General features: G+C 38.9%; 1 protein-coding gene across 12 annotated transcripts in view; it reads right to left on the minus strand.

Moving 5' to 3' along the window:
- Positions 1-17,258, minus strand: part of AKAP9 (A-kinase anchoring protein 9) — a 164,714-nt gene that overhangs the window by 27,383 nt on the left and 120,073 nt on the right. For 10 of the 12 annotated variants that reach the window (XR_008310385.1, XM_053265330.1, XM_053265325.1 and 7 more), the window contains 9 exons: positions 15,572-15,691; positions 12,643-12,819; positions 12,435-12,539; positions 11,158-11,310; positions 10,753-10,932; positions 5,611-6,696; positions 2,615-2,761; positions 1,354-1,830; positions 684-741 (listed from right to left, as the gene is read on the minus strand). Coding sequence is in view for 11 of the 12 variants with exons in the window: in XM_053265330.1 (XP_053121305.1) it covers positions 684-741; positions 1,354-1,830; positions 2,615-2,761; positions 5,611-6,696; positions 10,753-10,932; positions 11,158-11,310; positions 12,435-12,539; positions 12,643-12,819; positions 15,572-15,691 (2,503 nt within the window). In the remaining variant the exon portion in view is untranslated. The remainder of the gene's footprint in view (positions 1-683; positions 742-1,353; positions 1,831-2,614; positions 2,762-5,610; positions 6,697-10,752; positions 10,933-11,157; positions 11,311-12,434; positions 12,540-12,642; positions 12,820-15,571; positions 15,692-17,258) is intronic. The other 2 variants (XM_053265327.1, XM_053265331.1) reach the window with 2 other exon arrangements.

Genomic DNA, 17,258 nt, shown 5'->3' on the forward strand with positions numbered 1-17,258 from the left:
AGCACTCTGCCACCAAGGAAACTGAACGAAGGATGGGGCTTCAGAGTGCTATGAGGAGTGAAAAATCCTTCCACAGGGACTACTGCATAGGCACAAAGCCCATGTTGTGAAGGATACCACTAAGATCAGTAACTTACAAATTTACGGTCAGAAGATATGGCAATGGCCAGAGGTTCAAATTACTTTTTTAAAAGGATTAGACAAATTCATGGAGGATAGATCTAGCAATGCCCATTAGCCATGACAGTTAAGTGGAGCCTCTAGGTTCAGAGTTACTATACCTCTGAATCTCAGATGATGGGGACATAGAGGAAAGGCCTGTGGCCTCCATGTCCAGCTTGGTCGTGCAGGGTTCAAGATGCAAGACTAGATGGACCCTCATTCTCATCCAGCTGTGGGGTTCTTATATTCCTATTTTAATAAATAATGTACTTCAGTGTCACAAATACTGAAGTATTTTAGCACGCTGATATTTTATGTTGCCCCATCATACTCCATAAGAGTACCATATGCTTCTCTTAGCTGCAGTGTCAAGTCTATCCATTGAAATCTCTGGAACTTTTAAGCAAACGTCTAACACTGGTGATGTTAAGCTATATGGAAACATACATTATTTTCCCACTTACAGCATTAACAAATCATTTTAGAAATCAAGTGAACTGTTCTTTGGAACATTCTCTTACCACTAGAACCTCCATCTCTGGCATTAGAAGATGCAGTCTGTGTTACACCAGGAATCCCCTAAAGAACGAAAAGATAACATTGAAAAGTTCAGAATACAAGCTATTGTATTCCTGTTAAAATACAATAAAATACTTTCTAATAAGTGCTACAAAAGGAATATGCAAGCCCTTAGCATGAAGGCTTTGCATTCTTTCATTAAACCCTGGCTTTCCCCAATTGTAAGTCCTGATCCTCCAATCCGGACTTTGTCCTATAGACTCCATGCTGCTCTGACTGTTGCAGTGGCTTCATGGCAAACTTAATGGGTGTTGTAGGGAGCCCATGAAGAAATGTTAATAGTAAATTATGGAACATAGGAATCTGCCTTCTACAGTCAGATCATTGATCCATCTAGCTCAGTGTTGTCTACACAGACTGGCAGCAGCTTCTCCAAGGATGCAGGCAGGAGTCTCAGCCCTATCTTGGAGATGCCAGGGAGGGAGCCTGGAATATTCTGCATGCAGATGCTCTACCCAGAGTGGCCCCATCCCCTGAAGGGAATATCTTACAGTGATTACACATGTCCCCCATTCAAATGCAAACCAGGGTGGACTCTGCTTAGCAAAAGGACAATTCATGCTTGCTACCACAAGATGAGCTCTCCTCCCTGTGCTGTGATGTAGTACACACCTCTTTATCTCTCAGGGCTTCTATGATGTCCTTCAAAGTGTTACATTCTTCAGTTAATTCCTGCACTGCAATAATCCGCTCCCTCTTTAAGGCTTCCGATTCCGAGATATGCCGTGTCTCCATGTCTATTATTTCAGCAGCATGTAGTTCTTGCATTTGGTCAATTTTTTCACTGAATTTTCTTATGATTTCTGCCACTTCCTCTGAAGAACACCCATTCTGTAAATCTATTTGGACTGCTTCATTTCTGACAAGGAGTTGGGAAGTTTGGTTGCAGCTATTGATGTGCAGTGCTTTATCTGTCTGACATGATGTGTTTGTTCTGCTGATAGTAGGGTCTTTGGTACATCCCCTCTCCAATTTGTTAATGCTATTTTCCTTCCTCACATATTGTGCAAGTTTTTCTTCCGCCTGAGCTAGCTTATCCTTGATTCGTCTTAGTTCTTCTTGAAGATGAAGCATGCTTGTTTCTTTTACCTATAAATAGTAAAGAACTAGAATTATGGGTCCTTCAGATACAATTTCAAAGTAGCAAGTGGACAACACTTTAAAGATTTAGAGCTTTATTAAATAGCAATAATCACTGGACCACATACAGTCTGCTAAGCTGTTTCTGTGGACTATTGCCCTATTTCCAATTTTGGCAGCTGGTCACACTTTGACCTAAGTCAGATTGTTACCCGACAACTAAATTTCCTGGAATAGATTTTATCCCTTCAGAATATACTGTTACTTACTACGTACGACTTAAGAATGGATTTCAACTAATGCTGGCCACTTTCTGCCATTCAGTTCCATCTGTGTGCCATGTCTTAACACACTGCTGGGTGTAAATTCACTCTCAACTATTCCCAAATAGTTGAAACAGTCAAATTGGGGCGGGGGGGGGGGGCGGGAAGCAGAAGGAGATCCAAAGCCCATATGATGGACTTAAAGCGTCAAACTATACATTACATTAAGATTTAATTACATCAACACAATTTCCTCCTTTTCAGCAAATGCCTGAATGATATTGTAAGCTGCAGATCTCAAATAGTGCCAAATCACACAACATAACTCATTGCAAATTATATTGAACTTCTGAAATATCAGAACTAGATTGATGATGAAATTAAGTGAGCAGAATACTATGAACTCCAACCAGGTTACAACAGTGATTATCAACTATGAGTCTTACTACTCCCATCACATAATACATTAATGAAAATGCAAGCAATTCTCAATGCAACATGGAAGAGGTACAGCAAGACTTAGTTCTTACCATTAACTCCTCTTTAAATTTCTCTGCTTTTTCTCTGTAATTATTAAGCTCTTCCTTGGCGGCGGCAGCCTCAGCTTTGACTCTCTCTAGTTCAGGATCAGCAGTCAGTATCTTTCTTTCTTCGTTTTCCTGCAGTTCTGTGCCCATCTATAAGAACATAAGAGCATAAGAAAAGCCTTGCTGGATCAGGTCCAAGAACTACCTAGTCCAGCATTCCCACAGTGGCCCACCAGATGCTTCTAGAAAGCCTACAAACAAGAGATGATAATATCTCTCCTGTTGGTGCTCCCCTGCATACTGCCTCTGTGAGCCTGGAGGCAACTGATGGCCAGTAAGACCAGCCATTAATAGCCTTGTTCTCCATTAATTTGTCCGATTCCCTTTTAAAGTCTTCCAAGCTAGTGGCCACTGCCACCTCCTGTGACAACGAATTGCACAGACTCATTATGCACGGTGTGAGGAAGTCCTTCTTTTTGTCTCCTGCCAGTTTCATTGGATTATCCCAAGTTTCATATTATGTAAAACCTATATTAAATCACAGATGCACAGGGGTGTCACCAAGCCAGGTGGGCTGGGCAACATAATATTATGAGAGAAGAAGAAAAATACTCTATTCACTCTTTTCACACCATAAATACATTTCATAAGTCAGACTATAGGTCCATCTAGCTCAGAATTGTCTACACAGACTGGCAGTGGCTTCTCCAAGGTTGCAGGCAGGAATCTCTCTCAGTCCTATCTTGGAGAAGCCAGAGAGGGAACTTGGAACCTAGATGCTCTTCCTAGAGCGGCTCTATGCTCTAAGGGGAACATCTTACAGTGCTCACATATCTAGTCTCCCATTCATATGCAACCAGGGCAGATGCTGCTTAGCTAAGGGGACAAGTCATGCTTGCTACCACAAGACCAGCTCTCCTCATCATGTCTCCTCCTTAGTCACCTTATTCCTAAATTTAAAAGCCCCAAATGATCTAGCCCCCTGATCATTTTGGCTACCCTCTTCTGCATCTTTTCCAGTGCTTTAATACTCTTTTTGAGATGCAGTGACAGAACTGTACACAATGAACAACATGATGTGCAGTGCAATACCAGGTGTGCTCATCAGCCAGCACTGCTACACTGACAGGTAGCCCCATCGGCACTGTGCAAGCCAACAGCTGCACAACTACTTAAAACTGCGTACTTGCAGTTGCGCAGAGCTATGTCCATTGGAACCAAGATAAGTGGCACTGCACAACTGCAGGTGCACGACTTTAAGTAGCTGCGCAACTGTCTATTTGTACACCACTGCCGAGGCTGTCCGTCATGTGCGCAACAGTGCAGATTGATGAGCAACACCGGTGTTGCTTTGCACATTATGTTAGTATTCCAAATATGGCCACACTATGGATCTGTATAGTGGCATTATAATATTAGTGGGTATTTTCTATCCTCTTTCTAATGAACGCTACAATGAAATCTGTCTTTTTCACAGGTGCTGCACACCTAGTTGATAATTCCACTGAGCTGTCCACATGTCAATACCAAAAACAAAAAAAAGCCTTATGTGAATATAAGCCCACTTATACTACTATGTAGTTTCTATATAAATATTTATATACCACTATATAAATAATCACTAAGAAATGCAACGCAACAAGAAGTTATGTGGTATTACTTAGTGATTATGACCTGGCAGCATGCTGCCTCGCATAAAGAACATTTTAGTTCGATAAAGCTTAGAGCAGTTCACCTAGGCTGCATTAGTGTATGCAACTCACATGGCGGGATTCTGAGGTTAACTGGCTATTGCAGCCTAGAACACAGGAGTTCATAAGAGTGCTGCAGGGAAGGAATATAGCTTGACAGTACTCTGAAAGATAAATGGCTGGGAAAAATATCTAGTGAAAGAAGCATGGAACTTCATAAGGATGCAGTTTAATGACGCGTAGAATTTGATAAAAGTTTATGATCTTCATTCATTTCAACCTCAAGTTTAATGCTTTAGAATTATTCTAGTTTAATGCAGTCCTTCCAATGTTGATAACATGATCGTGGAGAAAAGCAGAATTTTAGAGTTGGAAGAGATCTTGGACGTCTTCTAGTCCAACCCCCGGCTCAAGGCATAGAATCTCTCTGAATCCAAGACAAACAGCAGCACAGATGAAACTGCTATTTGCAACTAGTACCACAAGGTCCAACTTCTGCTGCTGTCTAAAAGTAATGACTGATCTAGTTAATACATCCTTCCTGCTGAAAACTAAAGAGCTGGTGGCAGTCTACATCAGTGTTCCCTCTAACGGGGATTCCCAGATGTTGTTGACTACAACTCCCATAATCCCCAAGCAAAAGCCATTGCAGCTGGGGATTCTCGGAGTTGTAGTCAACAACATCTGGGAATCCCTGTTAGAGGGAACATTGGTTTACGTGCTACATTAACTCCTCCCAAAGTTGCATGAGATGGGCTAGTGATATAAACTCCATTCCAATGGCAAAGTTTTGTGCTGCATAAGAAGCTGCACCAGAAAGTCAACGGATTTTCAGCTGCAGCCTTTCAGGCGTACAGGAATTGTGGTTCAGAAGGAGACCTAGAAGTTCAGCAGATAGCCTTTTGGAACCTGACCTTAAAAAAAACACACACACCCCAACACCACAATCATTTAGATGACCTTTCAGAAATTACGGAGGTAGCCTGAGGAGAGGGTGCTGCTGCCCTGCTTACGTGTGGAGAAGATTAGAAAAAATCTTCTGGAGCCAACTAAAAAATTCTTCATAGCAAACCAACTGCACACAGACTTGTTTATAATTGATATTCTATCCCTTATTGTACAGGAGTCTTAAAGAACTATTGCAGACCAGACCAGATCCCAGCTCCATCCATCTCCTGTGTGGGGCTATTGGGTCAGAGAGATTCTATGCAATTTTAACACCAGGAGGCAAAGCCCATTTCACACATAGTTGGTGAAAAAGAACCTACTGCTATTCCAAATAAACAGATGCTTTGCAGCTTCACACACCTGAAGGGTTTGCACTTTTCCTTGCTTAGAACTCTTTGTTTTCTCTCTCTTGTGCTTTTCATCTACTTCTGCTAGTAGTTGCCGTAATTCAGTAAGTCTCTCTTCCTTTTCCTTCGCTTCTTTTTCTGCAATTTCCACTTTTGTTTTCTCTAGCTGCAGATCACTGTGTGCACTTGCCAGTTGATTCTCCATCTCTGAGAGCTTCTCCAATAACACTGATAATCTAGATTTTGCATCTTCTCTCTGTGTGCTAGTTATTTTCTCTGTTGAAGTAGTTTTCACAACTTCCTCAGCATCTCCTGAAGCCACCTGCATTTTAGGGAGAAACTTCCTTTCCTCCAGAATCACATTCAGCTGAGCTTGACTCACAAGGGCTGCAGCAACCTTTTGCTTAAGTGTTTCTTCCAGCTCTACTATTTTCTGCTTATATTCTTCTGACTCTGCCTGGGCTTGCTCTTTTAAATCCTTGATATGGTTGTAACATTGGATCAGCTCTGAATCTTTTTCCTCAAGAGCTTTTTGCAGCTGCTGCAATTTTGTGTCTGTGTTAATGAAGGAATCTTTGGCGTTTTCATTCACATAGCCAAGAGGGATTTCATTTAATATTTTCATTTCCTTCTCATTTGCAGCAACCAGATTTTGAGTTTTTTCATTCATCTTTGCCCCTTCTTCAGCCACACCATTCCTCATGGGTACATCATGTTTTTCTCCCATTCTTTCATGATCCTCCTTCAATACATCTAGTTCTTTCCTTAACTTGCTCATTTTTAATTTTGTTTCCTCAAGCTCATTCTTTACAAGGGATAACTCTACAACATTATTTTCTACTTGCTTCACCAATACTTCTTTTTCTGTCAACACTACATCAAGCTGGTGTTTTAAATTATCTGCATCCTCCTGAGTCAATGAAGAGTCCAGCGGTATCTTGTGCTCAATATTTGCCAACTCCTGCTGAAGTTTTTCAATAACTTCATTTAGTTGTTCTACTTCCTGCTCATTGTTTTCCTTTACACGTTCTTGGTCACTCTTTAAATATTCTATTTGGGCCTCCAGTTCCTTTATGTGCTCATTTTTCCCCTCAATCACCTAAAAGGCCAAAGAAAGAAACACATGTAATTAGTTAATGAAGGCAGTAAATTCTAGAATGTATGCCAATAACTTATTTAATCAAGTATTCATGTCTCCAACAATATACAAGTACATATTTTATCTTCATATGAAGTTGGAAAAGCTCAATCTGATAAATCTGTAACAATTTTGTTTACAGAACAAGTTTACACAGGCAGCATCATTTTCACAGGGGACAGAGTTTACAAAGCATTCAGACTAGTCTTCTGTTTTTGGAAGAATGTCCCACTTGCATAAGGAGGAAGAGGCCATTTCCATTGATTCTCTCTTCCACCCGAAAATATGTTGTGGAAGGTTGGAGGATTCTGAAGAACAGGGTCCGGTGGTGTCGGTAGGAACAGGAGACTATGGGGGTGTGGGGGGAAATCAGTGAAAAATACTCCTCCTCCCTTGTGTGAGCAGAACGTATTTTCGTGAACACAAGACTAGTTTGGATGTTGCCTACAGCAATGTTACAACTTGAAGTTCCACAAACAAAAAATTCAAAGTTCAAGGGGACAAAATTCAAAGGTGCTAAGTTCAAAGGGACTACTTGTGAGACTGAAGCATCCAATCTCTTCATAGTGCCTCAGTTCAATTATGTCTCCAGATATACAAACAAACCGCTTATAGAGTCACGTATAGAGTGACTCTGGGCATATATTTTCCCCATTAAAACTATGGCCTGCTTCAAAAGTAATGTTAAACCATCATTTAGTGCTACATGAATGAGACTATGGGAGCTGCAGGCTTGCACACATCCAAGTCCCATGCATAAGAGGAAAGTGAATGATTTTGTTTTCACTTTAGAACAAAAGTATGTTATTTGTTATATACCACCAATAATTTAATCTCGAGGTGGTTTACAACACAAACATAACCATTAAGAACAAGTAAGCAACTTAAAAACTAGACGTTTCCACTAAAAGCCTGACCACAAAGATGTGTTTTCAGGGCCTTCTTCAATTATGCATATTATGGGCTGGTTCAGATGTCAAGCAGAACCTTGGTTAAAGCTGAGTCCCATATGACATCCCCTCAGCCTTGGAAGTGCATGCTTCCTCCTTTCATCCCTGTGTAAGAATACTGTCTAGATTAGCATAAGCCAACATTGGTTGGTTTGGATCTCATGACCAATTTCAGCTTATCCTAACCAACTTGTTTAAGAGAATCCAAAATCTGAAACTCACTATAGCCCTTGGGTTCAGTTCTCAGTTATCTGAAGCAAGTAAGATAAAGCCAAGCTTGGTTGTAACATCTGAACTGACCAATCTTGGTTTATCCTAACCTAGATAGGAAGTATGTGCTTGCATGGGAATGTGGCGGGGGGGTGCGCACACTCCAAAGGCTGAAGACATTGCATAGAGCTAGGTTTTAACCAAAATTGTGTGTGATGTCTGGGAGCTGCAATTTTTAAAGTAACTAGGATTTGGAACAAACCAGGATATCAAAACAAGGCTTAATCCAAGTTGGATATCTTGGTTTGTTTTAACTCCAGTTTGTTAAATTGCAGTTCCCCGAGTTTGAACATAACACAGAAGTGTATTTTGTTTTTACAGTAAAACAAAAGCTTCCTGTGGTGTGTGCATGGCAGGGGAAGCATGTGAGCCTGTGGCTCCCCTGGTCACTCACCATCATTTAGTATTACATCTGAACACCTATTTGAATGTCTGGTTAGTTTCACTCTATGTCCCAAGTCCCATGCATAAGTGTGTCATTTCCTATTTGCTGTAAGATGCAAAAAAGAGTTCCCAAGAATGCTGATTGTTCTAATATCATAAACAAATCTTTCTCTAGCTAGCAGAACTTAGTTGCTCTTCTTCATATGTACAACAAAATATAGTGGGGTTGGTTTAAATGAAACATATGGCTGAGATAAGAAAATCTACTTAAAGTAACAACATTTCATATCTACTATTTTTAGAAGAATACATGCGATAAGGAATAAGAAAAGAATATTGAATCCTGGTAAATAACAGCTGTTGAAACAACAAAATCACAATGAAATAGCTATTATACAAGCGACTGAGATTTTATAAAAATAAAAATGAAGTAATAATAGGAATTAAGCATCTGAATGCAAGGCAAAAAGATGCAAGAAACAAGTTGCCAGCCATACAAACAGTGCAAAGCTTTTTCTAAAAGAAATCAATTTTGAAAGAGGAAAAGAATGCAGAAACGAAATAAGAAGATTCAGATGAACCATTCAAAGCACTTAGAGGGAAATAAAAGAAGTCAAAACATGCAAGAAAGGTTTTGAAATCTCAGGAAAAGGTTTAAGACGGCTGTAGATAAACTCCCACCTACTCTTCCTGCTCCTTCTGATTTTCATTGGGTAGCAATGAAAAAGAAGACCTTCTTGGTTTCTGGCCCGTCCCTATGCAACTCCTTGCCCCGAGAGGTCCAACTGGCCCTCTCTTTGCAGTGTTTTGACAGCTAGAAAAACCCTGATTCTCAGCTGGCATTTTCTGAAATAGTTGTTCATGCTTTTGTTTTCCCCCTCCCTGTTTCTGTTGCTCAGCAGAACTTTTTAAAATTGTATTTGATATTGCTGCATATTTATATTGTTTCAATTTTCATTATGTAAGCTGCACTGAATTTTTCAAAAGCAAGGTAAGGTACACATTTTTAAAATAGATAAAATTACTGTAAACTACAAATATACAATAGCTGATCTACTGGCTTAGAATGGAGGTTAGTCCAATATAGATATTGTTGAATTGAATTTACTATGGTGAAAGACCAGCAATTATTATACATACAAGAAAAATGATATAGATTAGAAAATACAGCCAAAATAGAAATCAAGGCTATTGTGAAAGATGTCCTAAAACTGTTTATCTTTTTGTTGGGAAAGCAAAAACTTAACAAAATAATAATTGGCAACTAAACCCATTTTACATTATTAGAAAAGAAAAGTAATAACGTAATGAACCTTAAAAGTCAAAAGCTGGAGATTTTGAATCTTAATAAGTAAACTTGTCTGCAAATTAGATTGTGGCACTACACTGCTTTTTTTCCTGTTTCCAAAAGATGTTTATTTAAAAATTAACAAAAAACCAAATCAAATAGAATTATCCCTAATGAAAATTTTCAATTCCCGATGCTTGTGTTCCAGAATAATTTCTACGGAGAATATCACTTGCTGGATAATATAATCATGAACCTTAAAACACTATACATGTCTAAACGAGTGGTGGCAGTAGTATTCTGGGCATATTTTCATGAAACAATGTTATGAGTCAAAGGATGAAGAGTGAAAATACGATACCTAGCAGAGAGAGAGAGTATGAATATGAGAGAGAGAGAATGAATGAGAGAGGGAGAGAGAGAGATCCTAAGTTTGCCTTTTAGAAACTTGAAAGTAGTGAGAATTGTACAAGTTCGAAAAGCAAAATTTTATTTTTATGTTTTTATGAATTGTTATATTTTGTTTTCCACAGCATTTTATTTCACAGTAACTAGCATTAGCATACCTATCAAACCTAAAAACAAGTTTGGCATGTTTTTCCACTACAAAACACAGATTCTGAAACTCTATCCTGAGTTGGCAAAAAGAATTCCCAGTGGCCACCTAGAATGACTCATCATGACTCCAGTTATGAAACAGTTTTGATGTGAAAAAATCCTAGGAATTAGACATCCAGCAGATGACACTAGAGGGATTTTCAACCCACTATAAAATCTCATTATTAATATATGTCTCATAACTGGAGACAACAAAATAAATATAATTAATATCCTGCTATGAAAACTCAGAGGTTTACGTCCTAAAGAGCTCTAATACCCTATACAGGAATTCTGACTAAAACTGAATAAAGAGACTGCAATCTTATATACCACTACATGGAAATGACAGGTGACAGAACACATACCTCAACAGAAAGCAATATCCAAGACAATTCTACTTTGAACTTAGGAAATGGTTTCTAACCACAATTGTGTTCTAAACCTACTCTAACATCTTAAACTGTTCCATGTTACTATCTTGCCATGTAAAAGGACGTTCCCACAAAATATCCCAAAAATGTGTACTTTGTTATCTGTTGTAATTTCAAGTTGCTGTTGCAGTTTTGAAATTTGTTCATGAAGTTCATTTATTTCCTGTTCCTTCTCCTGAATGATCTTAATAAATTTTCCAACAACCGGATGATGATCCTGTATGGAAGTATCTTCAGGATTCGGGACAGCTAGTCCCAATTTTTCCATTTCCTCCTACAGACAAAAAACAGTGGTATAGAACATAACTTATGTGTTTCCTTCTCTGACTCTTGTCTATTTCCCAGATGCAAATTCAGGGAATATACAGAGAGGTGTTTTTTTTAAAAAAAGAAATTGAAATGTTATGCATTAATAGTGAGATCTCACACATTTTCAGGATAATGTGCTCATTCAAAGGGAGAAGGAAGAAAAATACAGACTTCCTTGTCAAATAGTTACCTTGAAAATTTTATTTTCTTGCTCAAGTTCTTGTTGCCGTGTAGTGGATTCTTTTCGCTGGATTTCTAATTGCATGTGCAACTGTTGTACTTCTTCATTTTTGTTTTCTAGTTCCTCACGGAACTGCTCTAATTGTTCTTCAAGATTTATGATCTGTATATCCAAAATAAGTGGCAAAGTGATGACTTAAAAACAAAGCAAGCAAGCAAAGGACGTTTCAAAGAATTAGGGTTGATTTATTTTAAGAATCAAACTCCTGGATTTAATTTCTAATTTTGATTATTTTTAAAACTGCATAAACATTGGTCAAAATCCTCACATTTTCTCAGCTTCTGGAGGAGAACAGTAGTAGCAGCAGCCAATCTAGCAAGAAGAATGGTCTGCAAACCAATGAGGTGATGGTGAAGAAAATGAGGTGGTGAAAAGGAGTGAGGGAGAATCAAGATAATGACTGCTTGCCTCAGCAACACCAAGGAAATCAGGCCTTCAGGCAGAAGTCTAATTACTGAAAAAGGTTCAGTCATGCTAAAAGTAAAGATTGGCAGGGTGTGTGTGTGTATGTGAGGGTGGGTGGTGGTCAAAGCCAAAAAGTAGATGGCATAGACTCTGAGCCACAATAACAGCATCCCCACACAGAGCAAAAAGCAACAGCAACTCTAATACTGGGAGTTGTAGTCCCAACAACAGCTGGAGGCCCAAGTTCTGCAGCCTTGCTCTAGTTGTATGCTGCACTCCTGCCAAGCAGGCCAGTAGCAGTAGCAGGACAATTTTGGACTCAGGCATCTTTTTTATCTGCTTTCTTCCTAGCAACCTGTGTGTGTGTGTACATGTGCATGCGTGGACCTCCATTCCCCCAACTCTTAAGAGTTCTGGTGCTGGAGGGTAGATCCCAGGCACACAGCTGGGACAGCATGGGATACATGCCTGGTAAACAGATATCTAAAGCAGTATTTCCATAAATGCACCAAGGTGCTTGGGGGTTGGATGGAAGGCTAAGCAAACCCCAGCTTACTAGGAGTTGCTTGGAGGGCAGGAGACTTGGTTCTCATAGTTGCAGTGAATCAGTTTGCCATTGTAATGTATTGCATTATGCTGGTACATAATTACATTATCCCAAACAGTGGCCCTCTTATTGTCCTCACCAATAATGTAGCCATGGAGGCCAGGCCAGGCTGGAGCTTCAGGACCTTGGCTAGAATCAAGCAGGGCACTTGCTCCAATTCCAAAGGTTTACACACAATATTAAAGTACCTGAATAAATGAAAGAGATACTCTACCTCTTTTTCTTTCCTGTCTACAGCTTCTTGTTCAGCCTGTAACTGTGCTTCTAGGGGCAAATCTCCCCTCATTGCTGCAGAGCCAAACTGCTTCCTTTCCTCCACCTTTAAAGTAAGTATATTTGCTATCACACTTCAGTTATTAAATAAAAACAACACTCTGGTTATTGGAAATGAAAACATAAAAAAATAGTCCACATAAAAATACCTTTTGTAAACTGTCTGCACTGATCATTAAGGCTTGTTCCACTTCTCTGATTCTGCACTCTAACTTCTCAATTTCTTCATTCCGTTCTTGCACATCTCTCTGAAGCTGCTCCTTAGAGAGTAAAAGCTCACTGCATTTGTCTGTCTTTTCTTTGAGGTGATTTGTTAACTGCTCAACCTGGTGACGACAGGCAGGAATGGTTTTTCAAATATCTTAAAGGTCAGATATTTATTTATTTATTCATTCGATTTCTATACCGCCCTCCCAAAAATGGCTCAGGGCAGTTTACACAGAGAAATAATAAATAAATAAGATGGATCCCTGTCCCCAGAGGGCTCCCAATCTAAAAATAAACATAAGATAGACACCAGCAACAGTCACTTGAGGTACTGTGCTGGGGGTGGATAGGGCCAGTTACTCTCTCCCTGCTAAATAGAGAGAATAACCACGTTAAAAGGTGCCTCTTTGCCAAGCTAGCAGGGGTTAATTAAGATATTAAGGATGATGAACCTTTAGAAGATGCATGCTAAGAAGCTCTAGTTATTGATACTTCAATTATACATGAGGAAATATGGCAAAGTTAGCCAAGTTAAATTGTGTAAGAGAAAAAGAGGCACAAGGTGACAAGAAGGAAGCTTCAGTGTCTGAAGTTTGTAGTCATAAGAAAACATGCAGCAATCAGGAATGAAAAGAATAAGATGGAAGAATTGGAGAGCATGTTGAGTAGAGAGCATACTGGCTGCAATCCATATTAAACAGGAATGTTCATTTCTGAGGCAGCCAGAAAGACCTCCCAAGAAAGAAGTGAATTGGCCAAAGAAGGGGGAAAAGAAGACCTAAGTAAGTACACCCCCAAGAGACATTATGTACAGCATCCAGTATAAACTGAAAGTAAGGATGGAAATGACTCAAAGGCAAAAGTTTGCCAAAGTAAATAATTTTACATACACGAATTAAATCGGGGGGGGGGGGAGTCTAGTGACACCTTAAAGACTAATGCTTTCATGAACTACAGGCCACTTTATAAAATGGAGGAATTGTTATCCTCAGTTGGCAGATCAGAATGACAGGAGGTATAGAGTGGGGAAATGTAGGGCCCAAAAAGCCATGTTGTGAATGGTCACTAGACTTATCCTGCATACTCTTAAAAGAAATGGAATATTGTATTTCTAGCATTCCATGACTTTCTGGCCCAAACATTTGCAATTTCTTTTCTCTACACCCATGTGTGTTCTCCAACAAGATGTTCCACAACTTTGCAAGCTTATGCCACAATAATCTATTAATCTTGATGGCTCTTCGTTTTCACTACAACAGAATAACATGCAAAGACACTATCAAAGCCACATCTTTCCAAATCAATGATGAAAAGAACATTTGAAAATATCTAAGTATTCATTATATTTTCCCCTCCCTTATCCCTGTCCAATAAAGAGAAGTAATCTAGCATTTTGGGTAATTTAAGATTATATTTGTAATTAGTCTTACTGCACGTCATCTTTCATAACAATCTCCCCCACACACACACAATTATAGTCCGTACTTTCACCATTTTCCACAGCACTCTGTCCAGATATAGTTATCATTCCAGTCCTATTCTCCATAGGGAGAGCAGTTCAAGGACTTCTCCCTCCTCTATCCCTGTCCAATAAGGAAAGTACTCCTCACAGAACTCTGGGATTCATTTTAACAACTATGGAGAATCTTAGCTTGTAAAAATATTGCATCAAATTATAGAACAAAACTTAGGTGCAAATCTAAACAAAATCCACATTAACAACTTTCCACACACAAAAGAGAGAGAGAGAGAGAGAGAAAAGTCACAATCGGAGAAACAGAAGACACAACCTATCAATCAGAAAAAAAGGGGGAAATGCACTTTGAACACTGGCCAAAAGGTGGTAAAATAATACAATGTATTCAGACTTTTTGCAATTCTCAAAATGAAGTTCAAATTAATATGGAAGTTGTTGTTTCTGAAAAAAACAGTTGTTTCTTTAGGAATATGAAGACTGGAAAAGTTTCATCTAACTGTTGCTTTGCCGGAATGTATCTACTTATCAGCATTAGGACGTTCTGTAACTGGAAAGTTACCACAATCCAAAGAGCTTCTTTAGGTATGTCGGAAGGGTTTTAAGCATGCCCAGCAGGCATTTTGAATGTTTTCTTTGGACAGCAGCACCACAACAATCTGCTGTCTCATTCCACTATACAAACTAACCTTGAAACTCCTCTGATTTTGAAAAGTAAGTTGACATGCTTTTGCAGCTGTTATGGGGTTGGGAAATAAAGTGAATAGCCTCAATGGACACATTGTTCTCTGGATTGTGATTATTGGTTCTAAGAAGCCATGATACTATGAAAGCAGTAGCTAGGGCCTTTTATCTATCTATAATTAGATAAAATGTTAAAATAAGGTACAGCTCAATCCTATGCATGTCTAACTTTGTTCAATAGAACCTACTTCTAAGTAAGTATAGATGGGATTGCAGCCTGAACTTTGTACACTAGGATCAAAACCAGGAATTGCTAGTTAGATTTAAAACAACAAAAACAGAGCAGATTACTATCTTGTATAGGTATGAAACTGTTTCAAAAGCGGTTTCTCAGGTTCAAAGTCTGTTTAATCAATTTAATAGATTTTACCCTGTGTTTCATATAACTGAAAGCAGCTTACAAATCAACAAATTATGCCATTGATGACTTAACATACAACACTGTTAGCTATGAATTGGAGTAATTTTGTGTGGGCCTTCTGCCAAGATCACGAGTCAGAATATTTAATGTCATTAATCTCATTGCTTTTTATTTCAGTCTCTAGTCTCTACCTTGTAATCTTTATAAATCTTTTATTTCTGCAGCATTACCAGAACTGATTTTATTTCACATATTCACATTAGAAACAGTTGATTACAGTTTACTATCTTACCTCTCTGTTTTGGTGTTCGTTGACTGGCTGAAATCTTTGGGGAATCCTTAGCTGTTGCTCCAGCTTCTGAATCTCTTGCTGAAACACATCTCTCTCATGCTCCCTATCAATTGCCTGCTCCTGAAATATGACCATTATATTCCTTATGGCAAACAGCATTTAGACAAACTTCAGAATTACTGCATATCTTGCTCTAGTTTTGTAACAAACAGGTCGCCCTTGTTATTTGTGGAGGTTCAGTTCTCGCCTGTAGGTGCAAATATGAAGACTGAAAATAATGAAACCTTACCCCATAGAAATCTAGGGGTTAGGTTCCTATACACACAAAAGGGCTAAAGATCAGGGGAGGATGAGCATAAATAAGAGAAATAAAGTACTCTACCTTGCTCTCCAGAGCAATGCTCCCCAAACCCCCATTTCCTCTGATTTTAGTGAAAAATTGTGAGAATTTTTTTAAATTAAGAGCCACAAAATGGCTCCATGCTGCCACCAGAGTGGAAATGACACGACTCCAGAAATAATTTCCAGTGGCCCTGAAATCACAGATAGGTGAAAATCCCCTATTTTTGCAACTGTGGATTTGGAAACCAGGTTTCTAGGACTTCTCTGCAGATATATGAAAACACAGTTGCTGGAACCACGGATAACGAGGGCCACCTGTATATCTGTTATTGAAAGAAAGCAGGAAATACGGTGATACCTTAAACCCATTATACTCTGATATCCTATCAAAGATGAAAACATGCTAGATCATTTCTACTTCATATTTAAAAAAATCAAATTATGCTATTCAATTTGAGGTCAAATCGAATTGTAGAATCATCAAATTGATTCACTGAGAACAGCTGGCTTGGCTGGCTGACCCGACTAATCACCCTCGAATCACTCAAATCAATTCAGGTGGTTCAAGAACCATTTTGAGGCCCATTTCCCCTGCAAAGCAGGCCTCAAAATGGTGTTCAAATCACCCAAACAAATTAGGGTTTAATCGGGGGTGATTTGCTTCAACTCTGAATTGGGCCCTCTGTTTTGAGGGGGATTCGATTCCAAGTCAAATCTGAGAATTTGCCCCAATTTGATCTGAATCAATTAGACCTCGATTCGAACTGCACACCCCTACGAGCTACCCACAGCACTTTAGCAAAATATCAGAGCTTTTCTAATTGGAGACCAGAGAATGTGACAAGCACTGGGAAGAAAGAAAGACAGAAGGCACACCTCTCATTATCTACACATTACAGATACATTTTATATTCACATAGTTCATTGTATGGAGCCAATGTTGAAAATAAATAATGTTTGACAAAGCAGCACAGTCACTGCCTGTTTTTCTATCTTGCATCAGTGGTTAGAATGTTGACCAGAATTGCTGGCCATTAAACTATTCTTCAGAAATCAAGTCAAATCAAATCAAATCAGCTGTCTTCAGTAAGTAAATAATTGCTCTGGACCAACTTTGCATACCATTGAAAACATTTACTCTATTGCTCTTTATTTTTTAAAAAAAAGGCATTTCTGTAATATTACAAGTTAATCACTGAGTTTGCTTTCAAGAATACAGAATATATATAATTCCCTTAGGTAACCTTTTCAAAGAATGTCACAGGGGTGTTTTTTGTGTGTGCATAACTATGTCCTACTATGAACTTGCTACATTTTAAATTCTGAAACTTGGTCTTCATATTTC

The sequence above is a fragment of the Hemicordylus capensis genome, chromosome 6, assembly GCF_027244095.1.
Source record: "Hemicordylus capensis ecotype Gifberg chromosome 6, rHemCap1.1.pri, whole genome shotgun sequence".
In the NCBI taxonomy this organism is placed as follows: Eukaryota; Metazoa; Chordata; class Lepidosauria; order Squamata; family Cordylidae; genus Hemicordylus; species Hemicordylus capensis.